General features: G+C 34.7%; 9 protein-coding genes across 10 annotated transcripts; 4 read left to right on the top strand and 5 right to left on the bottom strand.

The window, feature by feature from the left end:
* The first annotated feature begins 14 nt into the window (after positions 1 to 14).
* Positions 15 to 2,664, top strand: LOC132942018 (dimethyladenosine transferase 1, mitochondrial). The gene is made up of 5 exons (XM_061010303.1): positions 15 to 290; positions 384 to 580; positions 636 to 793; positions 2,073 to 2,226; positions 2,291 to 2,664. Exons 1-5 carry the CDS (start codon positions 15 to 17, stop codon positions 2,550 to 2,552), a joined length of 1,047 nt encoding a protein of 348 aa, XP_060866286.1. The 3' UTR covers positions 2,553 to 2,664.
* A 1,804-nt stretch (positions 2,665 to 4,468) lies between these two features.
* Positions 4,469 to 5,170, bottom strand: LOC132940668 (uncharacterized). The gene has a single exon (XM_061008376.1). The coding sequence runs from the start codon at positions 5,168 to 5,170 to the stop codon at positions 4,469 to 4,471; it is 702 nt and encodes a 233-aa protein (XP_060864359.1).
* Positions 5,171 to 5,794: 624 nt separating this feature from the next.
* On the bottom strand, positions 5,795 to 10,466 carry LOC132942017 (synembryn). 2 transcript variants are annotated; one of them, XM_061010301.1, is made up of 12 exons: positions 10,222 to 10,466; positions 9,950 to 10,113; positions 9,734 to 9,873; positions 8,858 to 8,976; positions 8,538 to 8,736; positions 8,362 to 8,473; positions 8,117 to 8,295; positions 7,042 to 7,174; positions 6,737 to 6,974; positions 6,530 to 6,674; positions 6,349 to 6,468; positions 5,795 to 6,285 (listed from the first exon to the last, which is right to left on the bottom strand). In XM_061010301.1, the coding sequence occupies exons 2-12, from the start codon at positions 10,028 to 10,030 to the stop codon at positions 6,144 to 6,146; spliced, it is 1,608 nt and encodes a 535-aa protein (XP_060866284.1). In that variant the 5' UTR covers positions 10,031 to 10,113; positions 10,222 to 10,466; the 3' UTR covers positions 5,795 to 6,143. The 2 variants fall into 2 exon arrangements, with proteins under 2 accessions (XP_060866284.1, XP_060866285.1); XM_061010302.1 differs by having other exon boundaries at positions 9,950 to 10,466.
* Positions 10,467 to 11,633: 1,167 nt separating this feature from the next.
* LOC132942030 (histone H2B-like) lies at positions 11,634 to 12,116 on the bottom strand. Its single transcript, XM_061010314.1, has one exon. The coding sequence runs from the start codon at positions 12,058 to 12,060 to the stop codon at positions 11,677 to 11,679; it is 384 nt and encodes a 127-aa protein (XP_060866297.1). The 5' UTR covers positions 12,061 to 12,116; the 3' UTR covers positions 11,634 to 11,676.
* A 293-nt stretch (positions 12,117 to 12,409) lies between these two features.
* LOC132942022 (histone H2A) lies at positions 12,410 to 12,894 on the top strand. The gene has a single exon (XM_061010307.1). It carries the CDS (start codon positions 12,467 to 12,469, stop codon positions 12,842 to 12,844), a length of 378 nt encoding a protein of 125 aa, XP_060866290.1. The 5' UTR covers positions 12,410 to 12,466; the 3' UTR covers positions 12,845 to 12,894.
* A 1,205-nt stretch (positions 12,895 to 14,099) lies between these two features.
* LOC132942037 (histone H4) lies at positions 14,100 to 14,595 on the bottom strand. Its single transcript, XM_061010319.1, has one exon. The coding sequence runs from the start codon at positions 14,462 to 14,464 to the stop codon at positions 14,153 to 14,155; it is 312 nt and encodes a 103-aa protein (XP_060866302.1). The 5' UTR covers positions 14,465 to 14,595; the 3' UTR covers positions 14,100 to 14,152.
* A 101-nt stretch (positions 14,596 to 14,696) lies between these two features.
* LOC132942025 (histone H3) lies at positions 14,697 to 15,221 on the top strand. Its single transcript, XM_061010309.1, has one exon. The coding sequence runs from the start codon at positions 14,761 to 14,763 to the stop codon at positions 15,169 to 15,171; it is 411 nt and encodes a 136-aa protein (XP_060866292.1). The 5' UTR covers positions 14,697 to 14,760; the 3' UTR covers positions 15,172 to 15,221.
* A 9,893-nt stretch (positions 15,222 to 25,114) lies between these two features.
* Positions 25,115 to 25,639, bottom strand: LOC132942026 (histone H3). Its single transcript, XM_061010310.1, has one exon. It carries the CDS (start codon positions 25,573 to 25,575, stop codon positions 25,165 to 25,167), a length of 411 nt encoding a protein of 136 aa, XP_060866293.1. The 5' UTR covers positions 25,576 to 25,639; the 3' UTR covers positions 25,115 to 25,164.
* An 83-nt stretch (positions 25,640 to 25,722) lies between these two features.
* Positions 25,723 to 26,236, top strand: LOC132942038 (histone H4). The gene has a single exon (XM_061010320.1). It carries the CDS (start codon positions 25,872 to 25,874, stop codon positions 26,181 to 26,183), a length of 312 nt encoding a protein of 103 aa, XP_060866303.1. The 5' UTR covers positions 25,723 to 25,871; the 3' UTR covers positions 26,184 to 26,236.
* The last annotated feature ends 296 nt before the right edge of the window (positions 26,237 to 26,532 follow it).

The following is a 26,532-nucleotide window of genomic DNA, read 5'->3' on the forward strand; positions in this document are numbered from 1 at the left end:
TATACATACTCATTATGTCTGTAAGTCGGATTATTCGGCTGCCGCCCCTGCCTAGCATCAGGGATTTAATTAAACTATATAAACTACGTGCTATGAAAGAACTTTCTCAAAATTTTTTAATGGAACCAAGATTAATTAGCCGCATTGTCAGATCAGCAGGATCCGTTAAGGACTGTGAAGTTTGTGAAGTTGGCCCTGGTCCTGGCAACATAACAAGATCAATCATTCAAAACATGCCCTCTAGGGTACTAATCATTGAAAAAGACAAACGATTTACACCGTCCCTAGAGGTTAGTGTTTCATCTATACTCTATAATTTTGTTATATCTTACTGAGCTTTGGTTAGAATAAAATATAAGCAATCATATCATAATTTGTTTTAGCTGTTGGCTGAATCATCACCAGTACCATTAGAGTTAATATTTGGGGATGTAATGAATTTTAATTTAGAACAAATGTTCAATGAAGACAATAAAATGGAATGGGAAGATAAATGTCCACAAATTCATCTTATTGGAAATTTGCCATTTAATGTGTCAACACCGCTTATTATACGATGGTTAAAAGCTATATCGGAAAGGTAGTATATTCTATGTTCTATTTATAATATGCTCTAACTTTTTTTATAATTACAGGAAAAGTGCATGGAGGTATGGTCGAGTACGCATGACATTGACATTTCAAAAAGAAGTTGCTGAAAGAATGGCAGCTCCAATAATGACTAGAGAAAGAAGTAGGCTCTCGGTTATGTGTCAAAATTGGTGTAGGGTCGAACATAAATTTAATATTCCAGGTAATATTATTATAGTATTGTTCTATTTTATGTAAGATATTCATTATTTCATAAACACTAATGTTTTTGAAAATATTTCTTTTACAAAATTTTAGTTAGTTTCAAAACTACATTTTTGGAAAAAAAAGGTAATGGCACGCAGTTTTAAGTTTTGTATTCTTTAAAATGTAAACATACATTTTTAATTTCTTATTCCAAAGCAGAATATTATTCGGAGTATTTCCGTATCATATTAATCAAATTTCGGACAAGTAGTTTATTAGTTATAAATTATAAGTATTTAAAGTTAAGATGAGCGGACTTGTGGATCATCATTTTATGCGGTAGGTACCCTTGTTGTACACTACACCATTCTATTAATGTAAACTTTAAATATTTATCTCTAATAATTATCTCTAAAACTTTTCGTACAAAAATAAAAATGTTATATAATGAAGTATTCCAAATAATATTCTACTTTGGAATGAGAAATTCAAAATATTTGTCATTAAAAAAATTATAATAAATATACTAAAAAATATTTTTTTTTTAGAAAAATGTATTTGAACAACTTATAATTATGTAAAAAAATATTTTCAAAAGCGTTGATGTTTTGGAGTTAACCGTATAACTTGGGTATTTCTTATACATATAAAGAGCATTTTTTAAAATTGATGAAGAATTTCCCATTGTTTTAATCAATTGTTGACTGTCAACTACCACATAATTTTCTACTAATATTAAATGTTCACCAAAATTCTGATGAAATTAGTTAGTCTCATGTTTAACAAAATTTGGTTTTCAATTTTTAATGCATTTATCTTGGAATGGTTTATGTTTTTGTTGATGTCAACAATAATTCAAACTTTCAAAGAACAAATAAATTCAATTGGCATGATAGTTTTCATATAATTAAAAAAGCACAATGAATAAGTACATGTATTACATTTATTCTTTTGGTTATTGTTTAAAGATAATCCCTGTTTGAAATCTTAATTTTCTGAATTATAAGCTAAAGCATTATTAGGAATTTGTGGTAAGATTCTTGTGTATTGTCCAGCAAACTGTTACTCGGAGTAGTTATTAGTAGTTATATAATCTAGTATTAAAATGCTTGTCAATAAAAAAAACTATTTGTTCAGTATTTGATTATTAATAAACAACATATTTTGAAAAGTATTCCGATTGAGATTATAAATTGACATTTATAACTCAAAGTTGACTAGAAAAACAAATATCATGATGCTAAAATTATGTTTAGAAAAAAATGTTTGAAATTTTATTTTAATCTTGTTCTAAGGTCGAGCGTTTATTCCAAAACCAAATGTTGATGTAGGTGTTGTGCGTCTTACACCTCTGAAAAAACCAATTATTGATTTGCCATTTGACATAATTGAAAAAGTTGTCAGGTCTGTGTTTAGTTTCAGACAAAAACATTGTACTCGGGGCGTTGAGTGAGTAATTTACATTAAAATTACTAGAATGTATATAATTATTTGTTTGATTTATATTATAAAGGACACTATTTCCAAAACCAGTCAGAGAACAACTCGCTAGTGAATTATTAACTGCCGCAGCAATAGAACCAAGCACAAGACCATTCCAATTAACTGTCAGTGAATTTGGTCGTATCAGTGAGGCATACATGAATATATGCAAGGAGAAGCCAGACTACATGAAATATAATTACCGTGGACAGAAATCTGATGATAATTGGCCTTTTGTTGAAATTAATAATTCAGATAGCAGTGAAAACATTATATCGATAAATGAATATTAATAACAATGTGGTTATTTTATGGCATACAGTAGTTTATGTAGTTAGTAATATTGTTTAAATATTTGTATTTCACAAAATATATTTAAATTAAATTAAATTTACAGAGTATAAATTGTGTTTTTACTTAAACATACTGGGAAGTCGTGTACCGATATTCTACATTTAAAATATGATCTTGATAAGTCTAAAAGATGGCAGACTAAAATTATTTATACAAAAATTAAATATGTATATTAATATTTTGTTATTTAGATAAGAACATAAATAATAGTTAATGCTTAATGACATTTTAAATAGTTTTTTTTTGTATCGGACACAGCACAGTCTACGAACAATACAAACATATTAACATATAACCATTGAATAGGTGTGTTCTAAGGTTTCAACCATTTCTAAATGCCCATTGTGAAATTGTTTCTGTAAGATTGTCATGTGTAATGTCAACTTCACATACATTGTTTAATGTTTTTTTTAATGAAATTCCTTCACTGACTTTTTGTATAATGGAAGATAATTAATTTTTTTCATTCTGTGACTAGGTTTTATTTTTATTAAAGATGTTTCAAGTAACAAAATTAAATGTTCACAATTAGTGTGTTGAAATTATTATTAATAAATTACTTAAATTTTAATGCATTCTATTTAACCCTGTATAATGTTTAGTAACTGAGGGAATTTCAATCAAATATACATAACAAACAAGAATTAATCAATGCAAACCCTCATATGACTAGAAACAAGAATTATTCATTATTTATAAAATTAAAAAAATTTATTTTGTGAAAAGAATTGAAAAAGTTTTTGCATTGAGTGTACAGAAATATAGAATGCAAAAAAACTTTCATTTACCTACTGATTGTTTTCGATTCTAATGGTCAGATGAATAACATTTTAGATATTTTAAAATGTATTGTACAATTAATAAATATTGCTTAAATAATAATTATATGTTATAATTTCATTTTCAAAATGATTTGAAATATGAAGTTAGTACCCAGTTCCATGTATAAAGTGGAAAAAAAAACTACGAATTATACAACAAAATGTACATTATATAAGTAGTATTTATTATGAAGATTTTTTTTTAAAATAAAGACACTCATGTTAGCGGTAAATTTGAGATTTTTACTAACATAGTAAAAATTTTTAGATTTGTCAACATTATTTTTTTACTCTCTTAATATGAAATAGAAAATATCTTTGTATAAATATTGAACTTTAAAACAATGGTTTATCGTTAGAAACATTGTAAACATTTAACTTTTTGAAAAGATAAAGAGACACACTAAAAATATTTGCTCATCGACTATATTCCAGCCACTCACAAGAGATGTAAATCGTGCCTCAACCAAAAAACGTCCAAGTTTGTGAATCATTATTTCACACTGCCCAATGTCGTGACCACAAATTAAGATATACCTTAATTGTATATCTTAATTTGTGGTCGTGACTAATGTTTACCGACCAACAATCTGTATGGTCACAATCAGCAGTGTACACAGTTTTCATACCAATACCACACCGGATGTCAGAGTGTGGGGAATGATGCTTACTGATCATCACTGTCCACTAACTTCAGTCTGCATGCACCATGCGCAGAGCCGTGCCGTTACGATTTGGCGCCCGGGGCAAAATTAAAAATATTCGCCACCTATTTTATTTATCATTAATCATAATGCGTTTCATTCCTATTTAATTTAATTTAATTTTTTTTTTACAACGTATTTTGAACATTAATTTGACAAAAAACTAAAGTTAATTGTAATAGTAATTATTAAACAAAATAGTTAGGTATAATTTATTAATTTATACCGTATTAAATAATTAAAAATGATAAAAATCACAAATTATATTATATATACATGTTATATTTACAAACGTATCATAAGAGCGTATCATATATAAGTATCATATAGTTAAAACTTAATTTTTCTGGACTTAATTGAAGCAAAATCTTCAATGACGTCTTCAAAATCAATGCTTTTTGTTATTTCATGCTCAATTGATAATATTGCAGAATTGGTTAATCTGTTTTGCGACATGGTTGACCGTAAATACGTCTTAGTTAGTTTCAATTTACTAAAAGAGCGTTCCCCGGAAGCGACGGTAACAGGCATGGTAAGAAACAATCTATATGCAGTCATTAAGTTTGGACAAGTTGAATCAAGTTCATATTTTTTAATTGCGTTTAAAATATTTAAAGCAGTTGCGTTTAAGTCTGGTAAAATTGCTTTTACTTGATATTTAAAAAATTTGATTTCGTTAATTATTTCCTGGTCAATATCTTCGTTGTATTTGATAGTTAAATCAGCTGCATATTTTTTCAATTTTTCAACTGGTGTAACAGATAGTGAATGAGCAGAAAGGAATTGAAAATCATCAGCAATATTTGATAATTGTTCAAACCTCCATTTCATTTGAGCCATCATATTATCAAGAACTTTGTAGTATTCCAATGTTAAAAATTGATCTGCAGTAATATCTTCACCCGATGAATTTTCTCCACTCATAACTTTCCTTTTTATTGTCCTTTTGATTTTTAATTCAGATTTTATTCCAACTTTATCACAAATACTAATAGCTTCAGTTTTAATTTGTTCATTTCCACTATCACGCATTTCTTGGAGAGAAACATTTAAACAATTTATCCTTTTTGAAGCCTGATCTATTGAAATATTTGAGCTTTGTAATAATTTATTTACACGATATATTTGATTCAATATTTTATCCCACATGACTAAAAAATAAACAAATTCCAAATCAAACTGTTTCAATATACTTTGTGCATTAGCAACCCCATCGCCAAAAATTGGACTGGTAGATATGTCACGTAAAGCTTTTATCACACCGCCAAATTGACAAGACAACGAATGAACTGCATTATATTTAGATGCCCAGCGTGTGTCACTGTGCGTTTTTAATGTTATTTTCAAACACCGCATTAGTACTTCCCAGCGACTTGTTGATCCAGAAAAATAGTTAAATATATTTTGTACAATATTTATGTAAAGTTTAAAATATTATAAAAATGTTTGGCGCCCCTTTAAACCATGCGCCCGGGGCATATGCCCCCTAGGCCCCCCTCACGGCACGGCTCTGACCATGCGTAAATCGGTTTACTTCTCTTTACGGCCGGAGTATAGGCTCTTTTAAGCTTCTACTGTTAATAAAATAATAGATAATGGTTATAAGATTTATACAATAGTAATAATTATTTTTAGAGTAACAAATAAAAAACTAGATTAGGTGAATTTATTTTTCTTTAATTTGATCAAAACAATGAGTGTTTTACATTAAAAATCACCTTCTGAAAATATAATATATATTAAAAATAATGTGTAACAAAAATTGCAAGATTAAATTAAATTTATGAATAGTATGTGCATAATCAAATTTACTAGATGGCAAATTAAAATTACTAATTTTAAATCTGAAGACATCAGAAATGAACACATGAATTATACCTTTTAGTTAGTATTATATACAGGTACCTAAAAGCTAATGAATACCTACTATGAGTATAAAGTTTGACTACAAATTTGTTAATAATAAATAAAAATAAATTAATGACTAAATAAATAAATTAACAACTTAATCACTCTCATCATCTGGTCCATCTTTATTTTTAATGTTAGTAAAATGATTCATTAATTCTTCTTGAAGTTGAAGAACATGTTCAATAGGTTTTGGTCGTCCATCATCACCAATTTTACACGGCTGTATCACTCCTTCCCTGAATGAAAGAGTTTATAATAATAGAAATATAATAAGTTAATAATATATAATTTATAAATACCTAGTGAGTTTATCCATTTTAGAAACCAACTGCATTACTTCGTGTTCTTGTTGTTCAACAGACATGCACTCAAATGGATTAGGTTTTGGTGGTTCATAACAACCAAGAACTGGATTTATCCTATAAAAGATAACGTTCATAATATTACTGGTACATTTAATAGTTAAAATAGAAACTTAACTGGTCTTTGTATGTTAGATATTCTTCTGTATCACTATCTTCACTATCTGACGAGTAATCGGGATTTGATGTTTTACAAAGTAATCCTCGATTTGCGAATAAACCAGCTGCATTACCAAATCCTGTATACTTGATCATACGACCAACTAAAAATGATCCAAATTATATCAATAAAAGTATAATAAAAATAATATGATAAGTTTCATACCATTTTCTTTACATAAGACAAATAACAGTTCAGCAACCAAGTCGCGAAGACTCACATTGGGAGTAGTGAGCAAACGACACAGTTTATTACGCAATGTATTTCCCTGTTCAGGTCGATTTATAACATCTTTCAATGGAGGTAAAATTTGTTGTCGAACCTCACAACGGAATTTCGCAATAGATCTTGATCCTTTTAATAATACCATCAATGCTGGTGATATATGTTCATATAATGGATTCTAAAATCATTATACCAGATAATATTAAGGTAAATTATTATCATCACAATTTAATTTAATAAAATACCTCAGTACTACACAATCGGGTGTCAAGAAAATTCACCATCACTTTTAAAGCATCAACATCACACCAATGACTTTTAACCAGCAATTGATCCAAACAAGGTGGTGGTACATTTGTCAACAAGTTGACAACATTGCTATAATAATAATAAATAATGTTCAAAATATAAGTAGAAAAACATATTTTTTCATATTACCATCTATTTTTAGTTAAGTAAATATGGTAATTAAAATAAAAAATGTCTGAATTTTGAAAACTTCAAGAATTTGTGTTAAATAGGAAAACAATAAATATGTAACTCAGTTATGATATATAGCTAGCTATAATATAAAATATTAATGAGAGGGATTTGATATCACACTCAAGCGGTAAAATCAGTAAAATTCATAAAAACGTCAGTGTGAACAATCCCAAAATATCTATTTTAAACTTTTCTCCTAAACTATGATAGCTAGAAAGTTGGTTGATAACTCATTAAAAAGGGACTATCAAGTATATACTAAATGTGGACATAAAATTTTTTAAAAAAAATTATTTAATTTTTCACAGATAAAAAAAGAGTTATTTTTTGCTAGATTTTCATTTAGCGAGGTAGATTTACGAAACTGGAGAACGGATTTTGTTGTTTGGGGTCTTGTTAGATTCACATTGGCTAGGAGAAGTGCAGTGAAGATTTCCAGAACTTTATCTCCAATCGTTAGTTCACTACAAACTTGTAAAGCTGAAAAACATCAAAAAACGCCCAATAAAATTTGTTTTAATGTTCTGTAATGAAATAACTATTTAAGATAAAGTTCTGAAAATCTTCACTGCACTTTTCCTAATCAATGTGAATCTAACAAGACCCCAAACAACGAAATCCGCTCTCCGGTTTCGGAGATCTATCTCACTAAATGAAAACAAATATTATTTTTTGTGGGGCTGTTCACACAGACATTCCTCTGGATTCAAATTGTTATATCGCTTGGGTGTGATATCAGTTAATAAATTTCTAAAAATTAAAAATCAAGAACGTTGACATGCCGATCCCTGACTTGGCAAGCGTTTTTTTTTAAAATATAGTAATTAAGAAAAATACCAAATGATGTTATCTTGAAATAATGGGACAAAAGTTGAGGTGACAAGTAGATCACGTAATATAGAAATCAATCTAATCCAAATTGAATAATCATCTTCCTCAGATGGCTCATTGATTGGGATAACGGTCAAGTTGAATAAAGTTTTCAGTATTTCACAGCTGAGTAACACATTATCTTCCTGTAAATATTATTCATGTTGTCGTTTAAAATGTCAATTATTTTAGTAGATAAATAAGTAAATTACCTGTAAGCTAGATGAATTGTTTTTGGATGCATCTTCAATAGTGTCGCGTAATATATTGTCTAAGACTTCTGTTAGGTATGTGAGACCATGTAACTCTTCTGTGATTTTTAATCTAAAATAAAACAGTTGGTAAATACACAAAAAAAATTAAACTTAAATATGCATTAGAAGTCTACCTTATATCCTTGTTAAATGCTGTTAAAAGAAATAAAAGTTTAATGTCAAAATATTTTATGGCATATGGAATATTCTGTTCAAAATATGTTCTTAGTCTGAGCACAATGCAATCAACAGTTTTATTTGAACAGCATACTTCTTGTGCAGTGTCACAATTATAAACTATATTACACAGGCATTTCAGGCCTTCTACAATAACTGTAGGACAGAATCACAATATTATTATTTACTATTTTGTAGGTACTATAACATCATTAGCATTTTAATTTTTAATTTAGACAGTATTTATTTTTGAAGAAAGACATTTTTGGTGACTTACCATCTGTATTCTCAGTTGTGATTACTATGCATAATGTGTCTTCAACAAGATTAGCACACTGAAGTAGAATGTTTACGTGTTGTTCAATTAAAATTTCTTTTAAACGTGCTTTGTCTCGGCTGTGGATCACAAAAATTATTTTTAATATATAAGATAGATAAGTATATAGATAAGTAATATTCAAAAATTAATGTTACCATTTAGTTACATAATCTAGTTATATATTGTCAAGTGACAAGTCTAATTAATAATGACTATTCAATCAATTGTATGGTAAAGTTATTCTAGTTTAGCTCCCATACAATTTTAAATTTTTTTTTCTTGTCAGTCGGACTTAGTTTTTAAGTTACAGTGAATTGAAGTATTGAAATATCTTGGCACAATGGGTAACACGGGTTACAGACAAATCATGGCCAGCTTCGCCGGATGTGTTTATACTTTTACCAATTTTGTTTTAACTTTGTGACCTACCAAAGGTGGTTTTACATAAAAAGTTGAGGGATGTTTTAGATTATAATCGTCTAAACTGGTTGTATATGTGCTCCTAATGATTAAAAAATAAAATTCGCTTGGGAGCTAAACTAGAATTATTCAAATGAAACACCTAGGTCTGCAACTAGCTGGTTAGGGAAGAATGTTTGAAAAAGTTAAAAAATACAGTAAGATGTCAAATTCAGTAGAGATAACTAACAATTGATAAAAATAAAATAACTAAATAATAAAAGTCTTATAACGACACACACATTCAAAGTGATGATTGAAGGCCAACTCAATAGCAAATAAAATAATAAACGAATAGTTTTTATTGATGAATTCATTAAAGGTGGATACTGGTTAGTAAATGTGTATTACTTTGTTATTTTAAGACAAGTTTACCTCAGAAGCCGAATGCATGTTAAACATTGTTTGTGAATACATTTGTAACTGTCCGCCGCCAAACATAGGAACATAGAGTCCCATAACCGTTTGAAAGTATTGTCAGCATGATAGGTGTCAAAATTAAATGTATTTGTATGCTATAATCAAGAATGTAAACAAATTATTATGCACAGAACACAATAAGTACTAAACTCAAAGATGTATGTGACTCACTTGTTCGATGATAGCTTCAACTAAGACTTTTACTCGTTGGAAATCATTTTGTTCAATAGCTGCATTAATTTCTGATATCATGGTTGTTTTTCGATATATTTTATGCCATCAAATTAAACATATTGTGACGGACATTAATCAAAGGTGGTGCACCGTCGATTGTCCTAGAATCAGGTAATAATTAAATAACTAAATACTTCATTTAATATCGATTGGAAAAATTTGAACCCGTAATCAAATGATTGCTGATTGTAAATTTGATTTTAACGCACCCATATCCTAATAATTAAAAATTTAAATTGACTAGGCAATAATAAAAATTATATTATATCATCGTCCGCTCGTCAATATTATTAAATATGTCAACAGGCACTGCGGAACCGACTTTCGGCTTGGGTATTTCAAAGATTTAACTCATTATTTCGTTAAAGCTGAAGTGCTGAATACGAAATGTCATATTATTTTATTTATTATTGACGTTTAACTCGCACACAACAACCGACTACCAAGCAACTACAACTCGCCTTACTGTGAGTGTGTGTAATTTGTATCATTATTATCATAATTTATCATCACTCGATACTGTTATCATCAGTTATCACCCTTGCTGTTATGGACCGCGGTTCAACCACAGAAAAGATATTACGTCAGCCTCAAAGTGTATTGATCAATACAATATTATACTAAATTCATATAATTACCTATATCAATATTTTTTTAAGACCAAATTGTCCTCGATTCGAGTATGATATACTGTGTTTTCGATAATATTATAATATTGTTTTATATTCGAATTTGTTCTCATGAGTTGTATTACGATTAACTGTCAATGCCTACGAATTACGATTGTATGTCTGGCACTTTGGGGTCTGCATAGTAATCCAAAGTCTCAAATATCCATAATCCGTTCGAAATATAATATAATATTCTGTCAAAGTATATTTATCATTATCATTTTTAAGAATAACTTATGAAAGTAAATATTAAATAATGTAATTCATGGGAAGTTGTGGAGCTATAATAGTTGTTTAGACATTGCGAATTTTTTACATCTGACACCCAAACTCCAAGGTACCTACTTGATTAATTTTCCTACCAAAAAAGTGTCGCGGTTTTTCTACTGTCCCGAAAAAGTCGATTTCAGGGACAAAAAAAAAAATAGATGCGACACCGTTCTGCCGTATACGGCAGTTGTAGTCGTCGAAATGGACGTGTTATATTGGAAATCAACGATAAATCATTGTGCACGAAAAACGATTCCGACCTATCACACTCTGGTATGAATAATGAAATTTAATAGTTAAAAATCTAAAATATTTCGGGAACCGCCTATTAAAACTTCTTATATTAACTTATGAAAGAAATACTAATAATTTGAAAATGCCGATGAGTTTTGTCAACGTTTCAACTTTAAATGCATATAAAAAAAAATCGTTAATTCTTATGTACTAACACATTAAACTCGGAAGCACTTTTGCCAAGTGAAAAAGGTTTATCGATAATATAATTTTAAAAAGAGTCAAAATAGTTATATAATTTATTGAACACATTGCTGAGGTATAGATTTTATTATTTTGCTATTAAAAATACATAGGCAATTCGTAAATCAATATAAATAATGTTATTGTTTTTCGTTCCACTTAACCGGTTAAAATGAGTAATACTTTTCGTAAATATGGTGGCCCTGAAAAGGGCCGTTTTACTTGTTAGACGTGGTCAGAGAGAAATTATTTGGAGCTTGTGTATTTGGTGACGGCTTTGGTACCTTCACTGACTGCATGCTTGGCCAGTTCGCCGGGCAACAAGAGACGGACGGCGGTTTGGATTTCCCGACTGGTGATTGTCGAACGCTTGTTGTAGTGAGCCAAACGACTGGATTCCGAAGCAATACGTTCGAAAAGATCGTTGACGAAACTGTTCATGATGCTCATGGCCTTTGACGAGACACCGGTGTCGGGATGTACTTGTTTCAAGACTTTGTAGATGTAAATTGCGTACGACTCTTTCCTCTTGGGCTTGCGTTTCTTGTCGGACTTGGCGATGTTCTTTTGGGCCTTGCCGGACGACTTTTTCATCGCTTTGCCGCCTGCTGATTTACCTCCTGGTGCCATGTCGATATTGTTGAAATTACTTGTTACCGAACTGAAAGACTCGGTGTGAATGATGGCTAGAACACAGAAAAAATGAGTATATATTACCAAACTAAAGCCATACGTCGATCGTTTATTGGTCAAAAAGCACTAAGTATGACGGACTAAACAGGATTCTACGGTGGTTACTTGATAGTTGAAAACAATAGTTTCTCCACGAAAAAAAATATAAAAATGCCGATTGAAAACCGCATCGTCAAGTAGCAATTGATCGGTAAACGGTGTCAAGTTGCTTCGTCTAACTGGTTCGATCCATCCAATAGCAGAAATGTTTTCCCATTTTTGCCTATATAATGTGCAGAGCAATAATTTTTTTTCATCAGTCAACAGTCGATTTCCATACAAAACAGTCGTCAATTCATCAGTCATGAGCGGAAGAGGCAAAGCAGGAAAAGCGAAAGGAGGCAAGTCCAAGACCAGATCGTCCCGTGCCGGACTCCAGTTCCCGGTCGGTCGTATCCATCGTTTGTTGAGAAAGGGAAATTACGCCGAGCGCGTCGGAGCCGGAGCACCGGTTTACCTGGCCGCAGTCATGGAGTACTTGGCAGCCGAAGTTTTGGAGCTGGCCGGTAACGCCGCCCGTGACAACAAGAAGTCTCGCATCATCCCTAGGCATTTGCAATTGGCCATCAGGAATGACGAGGAGTTGAACAAATTGTTATCCGGAGTGACTATTGCTCAAGGTGGGGTTTTGCCCAACATTCAAGCCGTGCTCTTGCCAAAGAAGACCGAAAAGAAAGCTTAACTATTCCCATTCGACGCGGTTATATAACAAATAAAAAGGCCCTTTTCAGGGCCATCAATTTAATAAATACATTTTTAACCTCCAATTATAAGTTGATCAACATAAATCATACAAATTTGCTTTAAGTTCGTAATATTTTATTCGCCTAGGCAGGTAGGACAAACCGGTCAAATTCGATCAATTTTCCATGAAATTGCTATGAATATCAGTTTATAACGATGGATTAGTTTCAACCAAACTTTCGGTTTTTACAGTATAAACAAACACATGATAAATTATAGTAGGTATATAGTGAATTTCTATCGATTAAATCGGATTTCGAATACTAATATCAGTAATATCAAAATGAAAAAATTATTACCAATTACCAAACAATCGCAACTGTGTAACGTGGATATAATAATGGATTGAAAATATCAATATAACAATATGATTACTTTTTAATGAGCACAAAAATTAGATTTTATATTTTACAATCAATAACAAACATAGTACCTTATGTGGATATTATATTGTTGTTAGTAGTATTAAACTGGGAATGTCACTTGTTCACTTACCGCTTGAAAAACCCTGTACATGACTATTGTACATCATAATGTGTTACCAAGCGTATCAAGATCATGCACTGGTAAAGTTTAGCTGCACACTTTTGAGTGTCTTATGCAAGACTGCTGACGACGCAGAATGATATTTCTAGTTAAACAATCTCATAACTTTCAATTATCATTTTGCCTATACAAACAACACGAAATTATTATATTATATTACAATAAATTATTATAGGAGTAGAATTGCCTATCGATTCAAAAATAGTGGTGTTAAAAAGTAATGGTTAGTTAGCTGTTCACAGCGATTCATGAAGTACCAGTACAGTGGCTAACGTACTACGTAAAAGCGTAGCGATTTGAATACATTGCTACTATTATAGGGCACCACGACGCGAATTCATAGTTTATTCCGACTTCTTACAAATTTTCTCTAAAACTGTTATGAAAGTAGTCGCTGCAATATATTTTGTATAGTTATCCGTTCAACACAGTAGAATTTTTCTATGGATAGACAGTACTTAGTTGTGCACAACGATCAGAAGGAAGCCGTCTTTTATTCCTTTATTTAGATGACACGGATGTGCGCCACACACTATATTAAATAACACCGAGGTAATATTATTTTGAAAAACATCGTTGCCAGTCAGAGTCAGTTATTATGTGTATAGGCTAAGAGTTAAATAGTACGGTTATTATATTGGTGGCCCTGAAAAGGGCCTTTTTAAAAGTGTACGTATGTGGGTGTGTGTGTGTGCGTGGCTTAGCCTCCAAAACCGTAAAGGGTACGGCCTTGACGTTTTAGCGCGTAAACGACGTCCATGGCGGTGACTGTTTTCCTCTTGGCGTGTTCGGTGTACGTCACAGCGTCGCGGATTACGTTTTCCAGGAACACTTTCAAGACGCCACGTGTTTCTTCGTAGATCAAACCGGAGATACGCTTCACTCCTCCACGGCGAGCCAACCGACGAATGGCAGGTTTGGTTATTCCTTGGATGTTATCACGCAACACTTTACGATGACGTTTGGCGCCTCCTTTGCCAAGTCCTTTTCCTCCTTTACCGCGTCCCGTCATATTTAGTTATTGATTGTTGTCGAGTACTAGAGAAACTTGCTGCTCTGCACGCACAACGTAGACTGATGCCGAAAACATGAAAAGTCGTCTGATTTATATGTTTTACGACGCACGCACGGCCAATCAAAATGCTCGATCGGATTTCTCCCACTCATGAATTTACCGCAGTACTCCGACCAATGGTAGCGACGCATACGGTTCCGATTCGTGTATATATACAAGAGTGTTTTTATTTTTTATGTATCATTGTTCATTTGCACTCTGAAGTTTTGTATTGACTATCAAACGGTTACGAGATGGCACGTACCAAGCAAACCGCCCGCAAGTCGACCGGAGGAAAGGCGCCCAGGAAGCAGCTGGCCACTAAAGCCGCACGTAAGAGCGCACCCGCCACCGGAGGAGTGAAGAAGCCACATCGTTACCGACCCGGAACCGTCGCCCTCCGTGAAATCCGTCGTTACCAGAAGAGCACGGAACTGTTGATCCGCAAATTGCCGTTCCAACGTCTGGTGCGTGAGATAGCCCAGGATTTCAAGACCGACCTGCGTTTCCAGAGCTCTGCCGTCATGGCGTTGCAAGAAGCTAGCGAGGCCTACTTGGTAGGACTGTTCGAAGACACCAATCTGTGCGCCATTCACGCCAAGCGTGTCACCATCATGCCAAAGGACATCCAATTGGCTCGTCGCATCCGCGGAGAACGTGCTTAGAATTATTACTATTATTATTATTATTATTACATTAAAAAGGCCCTTTTCAGGGCCACTAAAAACAATATAAATTATTACTAAAATACGCTTCTGCTCTCTCTTACATCGTGTTTCTACGAGCCACAATGAAATTATAATATTAGTTTATTTTCACATCTAATTTACAAGTAAATCAAGTAAATTCGTAGACACCTTTGGATTTTTGATAATTGATAAAAAGTATAATATCAGTAATTACGTTTTTGGTAATTTATTGGATTATACGATTTACGAGTCGCTATATTATTTTAGTGCAATCATTTGACAAGATTTAGTTAAAAAATTTGAGGTAGGTATGATTAATATATAAGGCGCAATCCGTTGTTATCTAATTTTTTCAATATCCCGCGGTATTGCTATGAAAGATGGGGATGTCCGATGTTATGACTCTTTGGTCAAATCGTACTTTTTATCTAACATCATATTATTAAACGTGTAATTCAATGAATATTATTTTTACTAATATAAAGAGGTAAATGGTGCCATCACAAAAAAATAACGAATAGAAAAACACGATAAACATACATTTCGAGTTGTGGCCTTACTAACCTACAGACAGTACTTAATGAAAATAATATATCGTGTCTATGTATTTTTAATATTTTTCAAATGGCATTGTAACAATCTATTGCCTTCCATTACATTTTCCAGCTTTTTTACCCAACAAATAAAATTTGATTGACACTCATAGAATAAAAAACTAAAAAAAATTGGAGATTGAGAATGTCTGTAAGCAGTTCAAATCAAATCGATATTTTTTGAAAATTGTATCGTGTATAGAAAACATTAACCCTTAACTTGGCAAGTGTACATTATTGGTGTGAAAATTATGAAGTTTGGTTATTCTTTATATTTTGAGGCCCCTGAACTCAAAAAAATAAAAATAAAAATTTTAGGACTTAAACTTTTAAAGTTATAAGATGTATCCTGTGAGATACATTGCCATAACCTCATAATATGTACTATGTATCTGGTGAGATACATTGCCATAACCTTATAATATGTACTGTGTATCTTATGAGATACATTGCTATAAACTCGTATTATAAGAGTTGTATCTAGGGAGATACATTACCAAGAACATGTGTATAATATTAGCCGTTGCCAGTAATTCAGGAAATATAAAAAACATTAATTCATAATAGTATATTTAATATTATATAAAATAAAACCATAACACTAACACATTTAAAATACGAATAAACAATTTATTTTTAAATAAATGCATAGGAACTTCCTTTAATGTTATTATTTAATTTAATACTGAGTTACCCTGTTATCAAATATACAAGAATTCCCAAATTTAAAATGGTCAAAAACCGTAATTTGTTAGAAAAATGCACGAAACAAGGGTGAAAAACTATTAAAGGAAGTATTTATGTTATAATTACATATATTTATTTGATTATAATATTGTATAAATAGTTTTAAATGTCATTTGAATCTTATGTATCCTATAAGATACATTGCCACAACGCCTGTAAGTTTATACATGTATCTCAGAAGACACATTGCCACAACGCCTATAAGTTTATACATGTATCTCAGAAGACACATTGCCACAACGCCTATACGTTTATACATGTATCTCAAAAGACATTTCCCTGGTATTTTTGTATTATTAATAGTCGATTTTCGGAATAAAGGAAGATAACCAATTCATAATAATAAATTTTTTTTTTTATATTATTAAGCTATTATTATAAATTAATCGAAATGGGCTCCACGTGGAGCCTTATTGATTAATTTTATCACATTTGCCAATGAAATAATAATATTATGTTTAGTTATATGTTGTTTTTCTTGGATAAACACGTATTGTTGAACCAATGTTATAGTTACTACAAAACTTTTATTTCTGTACTATTATTATATATATTATATATTACCGTCCTGTGCAATACATATCATCATCATCATCATTCAATCATTCAACGTTCAGTTCACATCCGAGCAAGACGTCCTCTGCCAACTACTCTACAGCCAGCCGTTCTCACCGCTTCAACAGGGCAACAGCGCCCACGGTTCACACCACGAACCTACAACCTCAAAACAGCCGTTCTCACTGCTTCAACAGGGCTCCAGCGCCCACGGTTCACACCACGAACCTTCAACTCAAACAGCCGTTTTCACCGCTCTCCAACAGGGCACCAGCGCCCACAAGTAAGCCGTCGCGGAGGCGACGTCCCTCCGTTATAGCTGTCGTGGGGCCGCGCCCTCACATAGCCACAGCAACCCATCCCCTCCCTAAACAAACCCACGCCCATCAAACATGGGCAAAAAACGCAAAGGGGGTAACCCCCCTACCAACCACCTACTAAAATTCGCACGTCAGCGTTCTGCTCCTCCCTCTCCAACACCATCAAAAACTTCCGACTCCGAAACGTTAGACTCCTTCTCTGACTCAAGCGCCTCGACACAACACTCTCGATCCTCACTAACTTCCGTACAATCTACAGATACATTAACTTCCGTACCTAAACCAAACCAAACAAATAGCTCCGCACAAAATCAGACCACCTCCGTACAAAACCAAACCTCCTCCACACTAAACCAAATAACCTCCACACCAAATCAAACCACCACCGCATCTAATCAATCTACTTCCGCACCAAACACACCAAAAACTCCGACTAAACCTACATCCGCTAGACCACCACCAATCATGCTAAGCTCCGGCTCCTGGCGGAAGATCGCTCCCGTGATCTACGCCCTCCCAAACCTTGCCCCTACCTCTCTAACCGCCAAATCGTCCTCCAACGGCCAAGTCACCGTCCAAACTTCTGACGCGACCCTTTTCCGACTAATCCAAAAAACCCTACTGCATCATGGTATCGAATTCCACACCTTTTCACTCCCCGAAGAACGATCCATCAAAGTCGTGCTGAAGGGCATCCCAAATGATATCCCGGTCGACGAAATCCAAGGGGAGCTGGAAACCCTTGGATTCTCCGTTAAATTCATCCGCCGTTTCGGCACCCCGAAAAAACCGATGCCAATTTGTGTGGTACACATCGCGTCAAATCCAAATTCAAAAGACATCTTCCTGTTAAACAATCTCTTCTATATACAAATCTCCGTCGAACCCCTCAAACCCTCCGGCCCAGCCCAATGCTTTTCGTGCCAACGCTTCGGCCACGGTTCACGCAACTGCGGTCACCCACCTAGATGTGTGAAATGTGCAGGTAACCACATGGCTAGCGACTGCCAAAAAACCCGCGAGCAAGCCCCAACATGCTGCAACTGCGGCGGATCACATACCGCAAGCTTCCGAGGCTGCCCCCACTTACTGGCTCAAAACCAACCAAAACTAGAAACTCAGGCCCAAAACATCCCAAAACCAAACAAAACCCTTCCTATTCAAAAAACACCACCTCCCCCACCTGCACCTAGGCCCACCCTGTCCTACGCTACTGCAACTGCCGGAGCAGCTCCCCCCTCCCCCACTCCCCAAGCACCACAAATCAACCTGTCCCTGATTCTAAACCTCCTGACCAACCTACTGACTGCCCTGGCAACCAACCAGGACCCCAAAACACTGATGGAAACGACCATAAAAGCATTCCTGACAATTCTCACGCCTCCCAATGAATAACTTAAAAATCCTGTTTTGGAACTCCAACGGTATTACACACAAACTTAATGAACTAACAGCTCTCGCGCTCCAACTAAAAACCGACATAATCTTACTTAATGAAACTCGTCTATCTCCCTCCACCAACCTTCACATTCCAAATTACTTCACGTACAGGAACGACCTACCGACTACCCGGGGCTCGCCCCCTCACGGCGGCACGGCCGTCCTTATTCACCGTCGCATCGTCCACCAACCTATGACTCTTAACACAACCATTCAAACCTCTTCAGTCCTTATCAAACTTAACAACCATGAAATACTTGTATCAGCGGTATACAAACCACCTGGCGCCACTCTCTCGACACCTGACTTAGACTTACTTACCCAAAGCGCGGAATGGCAAATATCGGCAGGCGATTTCAACGCCAAACACCCACTGTGGTACAGCCACTCAACAAACGCAGCCGGCCGTGTTCTCTTCGATCACGTTCAACATTCGGACTATGTCATTACTGCCCCCTCTTCCCCCACACATTTTCCCACTTACACCCGTCATAGACCCGACGTACTCGACATCGCCCTCGCACGTCTACCATACCCGACCCAAATCGAAAACCTCAACGAACTATCTTCCGACCATAACCCTATACTTCTTGAGACTCTATGTACTCCGATCTCATCGTCTCCTCCTACTACTAACCGCTTCATTAACTGGACAAAATACAAAACGATCCTTACCAACTTACCAAACTCTCTCGTACCACCGACAAATGACAAACATTCAATTGACCTAGCAGTCGATTGTCTGACCAAAAACCTGCAACACGCTATCGAAGCTAGCGTATTTACTCCTAAACTCAAAAACTCGTCCCTCTTACTTCCCGACTACATAAAACTAGAAATAACTGGAAAAAACCAACTACGCCGTCTATGGCAGAGAAACCGTGACCCAACCGTTAAACGCCAACTTAACGCCAAAATCGCACTAATTCGTACATTACTTCTAACTCACAAAACTGACCAATGGGACTCCTTCCTAAACTCTCTCGACCAACAAGACAACTCCATTTACAAACTCAACAAAAGCCTCCTTCATAAACGTCCAGCTTCTCACCCTCTGACCGGGCCAAACGGTCTTGTCTTTCCGGCCAAAGACCGAGCCGAGCTGATAGCGGACTCTCTCGAACAACAATTCCAAACCAACCCCGGTCCCGACATACCAGAAGTGACCGCGTACTACCATTCACTACAAAACCACAATACTATAAAATCTAACCTGTTCACCACCCCCGGCACCGTTCAAAAAATCATAAGCGACCTTCGCAAGAAGAAAGCCCCAGGCGATGATCTCATCACCAACACGGCTCTTAAATTTCTTCCCAACAATATCTTACTATCCCTAACGCAAATTATAAACAGCTCCTTCAGAATCTGCTACTTTCCACTTGCCTGGAAAAAAGCAGTCATAATTTCCATTCCCAAACCAGGCAAAGACCACAAACTACCCGTAAACTACCGCCCAATCGCTCTGCTTTCCTCCCTATCAAAAATCTACGAACGACTCATACTCACTCACCTGCAAAACATACTCCGTGACAAAATCGCCCAGAACAGTTTGCCTTCAGACCCGAACACTCTACTACCCACCAACTGACCAAACTCACTCACCAACTCAGCCAGAACTTTAACAACAACATTAACACCGCTTCTATATTTCTTGATGTGGAGAAAGCTTTCGACAGAGTCTGGCACGCCGGACTCCTTTACAAACTTTCTCAACTCAACAACCCGACCGAAATCATTAAAATTATTGAATCCTTTCTCACCGACCGCACTTTTATCGCTAAAATCGAAGACTCTTTCTCGTCCACCAGACACATTCTCGCAGGCGTCCCTCAAGGATCCTGCCTATCACCAACTCTCTACTTGACCTACATAAACGACATTCCGACGACTTCAAAAGCTCATCTCTCGTTATTCGCCGACGACACGATGTTCTTTACTTACGACCACAACCAAAAACGAGCCGCCATACAGTTACAACACCAACTTAACCTTGCAACCACATGGTTTCACCGATGGCGAATCAAAATAAACGCGACCAAAACTGTAGGTATCATTTTCGGACACTCAAATACCACCCACGTACCACCACTACTACTCGACAACCACTCCATTAACTGGTCCGACAAAGCAAAATACCTCGGCGTCACCATCGGGCGCAAACTCACTTTCGGCAAACATATTCAAAACATCACCAAAAAGGCCACCCGCATCCGAGGTTTGCTTTACCCCATACTAAATCGCACTAGCCCCGTCCCAACGACAACGAAACTTAACATACTAAAACTTTACGTCTCACCAATCCTAACGTACGCTGGCTCTTCTTGGGCACCCTTTATAGGACCCTCTCAATGGAACCAAATCGAATCCGTCCAAAACATCGGCATACGCACCATAACGCGTATGCCCACTATCGTTAGAAATTCGGTCCTTCTAAAATCGACAAATTTCAAATCTATTCAAACCTCCATTCGTTCCCAAACCAAATCAATGTTCTACAAAAATTCTTTCTCGAATCATACTCACATCCGACTTCTAGGTAAAACACACCCTCCCCCAAATACTAAACGTAAATTGAAACCCTACCCACTCTCTTGGACAGAACAATAAATTTAACCATTTCTTCTTAATTTCCATCCACTAGTAGAGGCATAAGCCTGGAATAGTAAACGGCATAGCCATCCCTTTCAAAGCAAAGCAAAGCAAAGCTGTGCAATACAAATATGTACCGCACCGGACAGTCGCCCGCTTCCACTCGAGCTGCAATCAACGCGCTAATCCATATTATAAATTATTTTACAAATACGTCGTGTTTAGAAATGTTTTCTAGAACAAGAAAAATGATGGCTTTGGCCTTACCTCCGCTAGATAGTGGATCTAGTTCGGAGTCAGAGATAGATGAACAACATATACCAGAGATTGACAGGCTCTTGGCAAAATTTGAAGAAGAGAATGAAAATGATGTAGGTTTCTTTTAATTACTGTATTTTATTATATTTATTTTTTATATAAATAATATAAAATAAATATAAATATATTATATTATAGAAAATAATATATAATCAAAATTATAATATATATTATATATTATTTATAGAAAATATATAAAATAAATAAATTATATTTATATTTTTATTAATATATTAAATAATATAGGATTGGAACGAAGAAGTGTTTGAAGAACTTGATGCTCAGATAGTACCAGAAGAAACTGAGATGTTAAGAGATGAAGCTGTTTCAGAAATAAGTATTCATTTACCATCTCCAAATCAAGTACCAAGTCCTGCAACACCTCTTCCAACAGCATCATTATCTGTAACACCCGTAAGTTCATCATCACGGCGTTCAGCTCGAGTTCATAAAAAAACAGTTATTGAGACTCCGGTCATCACTCCTGTTCACCATCCAAAAAAAAAAGTGCCGTTGAAACATATAGATTTCACTTGGAAATCAATAAAAAAATTTAATTTTGGTGTTGAGGTTCCAGTTGAACAAAACTATATTATTAACGATACTATTTTAACGCCCTTAGATTACTTTACGAAAATATTTTCTAATGAGGTAATCAAATTGTTAGTTGAACAGTCTAATTTGTTTTCAATCCAAAAATTTTCGAAACCTCTTTCTACAATTCCCCAAGAAATGAAAAATTTTTTAAGTATTAAATTATGGATGGGTATAGTTAAAATGCCGTCATATATTGATTATTGGGCACAAGGCACTAGATTTGGACCAATCGCAGATATTATGCCAATAAAAAAATATCAACATATATTGCGATGCTTACACTTAACAAATAACGAATATGATAACAACACCGATCGATTTTTTAAAGCAAGAGAATTCATTGAAAAAATTCGTATTAACTGTTTGAATATTTCTCAAGGAAACAAATTTTCAATAGATGAAATGATGGTGCCATACAAGGGAAAGAAGGCTGGTTCACGTAGGCAATATATGAAAAATAAACCAAAGAAGTGGGGCTTTAAACTATTTGTCCGTGCTGGAATCGATGGAATGGTGTATGATTTTTTCCCATACTCTGGCGAAAATACATTCCAGAATGTACAGTTCTCCGATTATGAAAATAGTTATTTCGGTTTAGGACCAAAAGTAGTTATTGCATTATGTAAAACTATCCCTAATAAACCACTCAGTACGGTTTTTTTTGATAATTTTTTTACAACACCGGAGCTTATTCATTATTTAAGACAAGAATATGGTATTCTTAGTCTTGGAACATTAAGAAAACAACATTTGCGTGGATGTGATATAGACGATAAGAAGTTAAGTAAAATGCCACGGGGTACCTTCTTTAGCAAGTGTGATAAAAAAAATAAAGTTATTATTGTTAAATGGTTGGACAATAAAATTGTTAGTTTGGCAAGCTCTTATGCAGGTGAAGAACCCGTCCAAACAATTCAAAGATATTCAAAAACCGAAAAAAAAAAGTGCCTGTCCCTTATCCTAAAATAGTTGAGGAATATAATACCCATATGGGTGGCGTAGATCTTGCAGATATGTTTATAGCGCTTTACCGAACAAACATGAAGACACACAAATGGTATATGGCATTATTTTCGCAGATGTTAGATCTATCTGTAAATAATGCCTGGTTATTATATAGAAGAGATAGCAAAAGTGAAAAAAACACGATGAGGTTAAAAGAATTTAGAAAAGATATTGCTATTGCATTGGCTTGTAAAAATAAGCCAAGAGTTGGTCGTCCTTCTTCTTCGATAACAAAAGAAAAACAAAACGTAAAAAAAGTTCAAACACCGGTTGCACCAAGGCCTCCACAAGAAGTGATACAAGATAAAATAGACCATTGTCCAGCATTTACCACCAAAGGCAGATGTAGGTATTGCAAATCAGGCCAAACTTCTGTCATATGTCTTAAATGTTAAAAACCGTCTTTGTTTTGTGGAAGGGAGAAATTGTTTCCAAAACTTTCACTATGCAAAATAATTGTACATATTTTTATCTATTGTTTTGTTTCAATTGAAACTCAGTATTAAATTAAATAATAACATTAAAGGAAGTTCCTATGCATTTATTTAAAAATAAATTGTTTATTCGTATTTTAAATGTGTTAATGTTATGGTTTTATTTTATATAATATTAAATATACTATTATGAATTAATGTTTTTTATATTTCCTGAATTACTGGCAACGGCTAATATTATACACATGTTCTTGGTAATGTATCTCCCTAGATACAACTCTTATAATACGAGTTTATAGCAATGTATCTCATAAGATACACAGTACATATTATAAGGTTATGGCAATGTATCTCACCAGATACATAGTACATATTATGAGGTTATGGCAATGTATCTCACAGGATACATCTTATAACTTTAAAAGTTTAAGTCCTAAAATTTTTATTTTTATTTTTTTGAGTTCAGGGGCCTCAAAATATAAAGAATAACCAAACTTCATAATTTTCACACCAATAATGTACACTTGCCAAGTTAAGGGTTAATGTTTTCTATACACGATACAATTTTCAAAAAATATCGATTTGATTTGAACTGCTTACAGACATTCTCAATCTCCAATTTTTTTTAGTTTTTTATTCTATGAGTGTCAATCAAATTTTATTTGTTGGGTAAAAAAGCTGGAAAATGTAATGGAAGGCAATAGATTGTTACAATGCCATTTGAAAAATATTAAAAATACATAGACACGATATATTATTTTCATTAAGTACTGTCTGTAGGTTAGTAAGGCCACAACTCGAAATGTATGTTTATCGTGTTTTTCTATTCGTTATTTTTTTGTGATGGCACCATTTACCTCTTTATATTAGTAAAAATAATATTCATTGAATTACACGTTTAATAATATGATGTTAGATAAAAAGTACGATTTGACCAAAGAGTCATAACATCGGACATCCCCATCTTTCATAGCAATACCGCGGGATATTGAAAAAATTAGATAACAACGGATTGCGCCTTATATATTAATCATACCTACCTCAAATTTTTTAACTAAATCTTGTCAAATGATTGCACTAAAATAATATAGCGACTCGTAAATCGTATAATCCAATAAATTACCAAAAACGTAATTACTGATATTATACTTTTTATCAATTATCAAAAATCCAAAGGTGTCTACGAATTTACTTGATTTACTTGTAAATTAGATGTGAAAATAAACTAATATTATAATTTCATTGTGGCTCGTAGAAACACGATGTAAGAGAGAGCAGAAGCGTATTTTAGTAATAATTTATATTGTTTTTAGTGGCCCTGAAAAGGGCCTTTTTAATGTAATAATAATAATAATAATAGTAATAATTCTAAGCACGTTCTCCGCGGATGCGACGAGCCAATTGGATGTCCTTTGGCATGATGGTGACACGCTTGGCGTGAATGGCGCACAGATTGGTGTCTTCGAACAGTCCTACCAAGTAGGCCTCGCTAGCTTCTTGCAACGCCATGACGGCAGAGCTCTGGAAACGCAGGTCGGTCTTGAAATCCTGGGCTATCTCACGCACCAGACGTTGGAACGGCAATTTGCGGATCAACAGTTCCGTGCTCTTCTGGTAACGACGGATTTCACGGAGGGCGACGGTTCCGGGTCGGTAACGATGTGGCTTCTTCACTCCTCCGGTGGCGGGTGCGCTCTTACGTGCGGCTTTAGTGGCCAGCTGCTTCCTGGGCGCCTTTCCTCCGGTCGACTTGCGGGCGGTTTGCTTGGTACGTGCCATCTCGTAACCGTTTGATAGTCAATACAAAACTTCAGAGTGCAAATGAACAATGATACATAAAAAATAAAAACACTCTTGTATATATACACGAATCGGAACCGTATGCGTCGCTACCATTGGTCGGAGTACTGCGGTAAATTCATGAGTGGGAGAAATCCGATCGAGCATTTTGATTGGCCGTGCGTGCGTCGTAAAACATATAAATCAGACGACTTTTCATGTTTTCGGCATCAGTCTACGTTGTGCGTGCAGAGCAGCAAGTTTCTCTAGTACTCGACAACAATCAATAACTAAATATGACGGGACGCGGTAAAGGAGGAAAAGGACTTGGCAAAGGAGGCGCCAAACGTCATCGTAAAGTGTTGCGTGATAACATCCAAGGAATAACCAAACCTGCCATTCGTCGGTTGGCTCGCCGTGGAGGAGTGAAGCGTATCTCCGGTTTGATCTACGAAGAAACACGTGGCGTCTTGAAAGTGTTCCTGGAAAACGTAATCCGCGACGCTGTGACGTACACCGAACACGCCAAGAGGAAAACAGTCACCGCCATGGACGTCGTTTACGCGCTAAAACGTCAAGGCCGTACCCTTTACGGTTTTGGAGGCTAAGCCACGCACACACACACACCCACATACGTACACTTTTAAAAAGGCCCTTTTCAGGGCCACCAATATAATAACCGTACTATTTAACTCTTAGCCTATACACATAATAACTGACTCTGACTGGCAACGATGTTTTTCAAAATAATATTACCTCGGTGTTATTTAATATAGTGTGTGGCGCACATCCGTGTCATCTAAATAAAGGAATAAAAGACGGCTTCCTTCTGATCGTTGTGCACAACTAAGTACTGTCTATCCATAGAAAAATTCTACTGTGTTGAACGGATAACTATACAAAATATATTGCAGCGACTACTTTCATAACAGTTTTAGAGAAAATTTGTAAGAAGTC

The sequence above is a fragment of the Metopolophium dirhodum genome, chromosome 3 (assembly GCF_019925205.1).
Source record: "Metopolophium dirhodum isolate CAU chromosome 3, ASM1992520v1, whole genome shotgun sequence".
Classification (NCBI taxonomy): domain Eukaryota; kingdom Metazoa; phylum Arthropoda; class Insecta; order Hemiptera; family Aphididae; genus Metopolophium; species Metopolophium dirhodum.

Coding starts and splice junctions, on each gene's coding strand:
- LOC132942018 (XM_061010303.1), top strand. CDS start 15: ATGTCTGTAAGTCGGATTATTCGGCTGCCGCCCCTGCCTAGCATCAGG. Junction 291..383: donor GATTTACACCGTCCCTAGAG/GTTAGTGTTTCA, acceptor AATTTGTTTTAG/CTGTTGGCTGAATCATCACC. Junction 581..635: donor TTAAAAGCTATATCGGAAAG/GTAGTATATTCT, acceptor TTATAATTACAG/GAAAAGTGCATGGAGGTATG.
- LOC132940668 (XM_061008376.1), bottom strand. CDS start 5,170: ATGCGTGATAGTGGAAATGAACAAATTAAAACTGAAGCTATTAGTATT.
- LOC132942017 (XM_061010301.1), bottom strand. CDS start 10,030: ATGATATCAGAAATTAATGCAGCTATTGAACAAAATGATTTCCAACGA. Junction 8,737..8,857: donor CACAACTGAGAATACAGATG/GTAAGTCACCAA, acceptor TCTGTCCTACAG/TTATTGTAGAAGGCCTGAAA. Junction 6,286..6,348: donor AAAATGGATAAACTCACTAG/GTATTTATAAAT, acceptor TCTTTCATTCAG/GGAAGGAGTGATACAGCCGT.
- LOC132942030 (XM_061010314.1), bottom strand. CDS start 12,060: ATGGCACCAGGAGGTAAATCAGCAGGCGGCAAAGCGATGAAAAAGTCG.
- LOC132942022 (XM_061010307.1), top strand. CDS start 12,467: ATGAGCGGAAGAGGCAAAGCAGGAAAAGCGAAAGGAGGCAAGTCCAAG.
- LOC132942037 (XM_061010319.1), bottom strand. CDS start 14,464: ATGACGGGACGCGGTAAAGGAGGAAAAGGACTTGGCAAAGGAGGCGCC.
- LOC132942025 (XM_061010309.1), top strand. CDS start 14,761: ATGGCACGTACCAAGCAAACCGCCCGCAAGTCGACCGGAGGAAAGGCG.
- LOC132942026 (XM_061010310.1), bottom strand. CDS start 25,575: ATGGCACGTACCAAGCAAACCGCCCGCAAGTCGACCGGAGGAAAGGCG.
- LOC132942038 (XM_061010320.1), top strand. CDS start 25,872: ATGACGGGACGCGGTAAAGGAGGAAAAGGACTTGGCAAAGGAGGCGCC.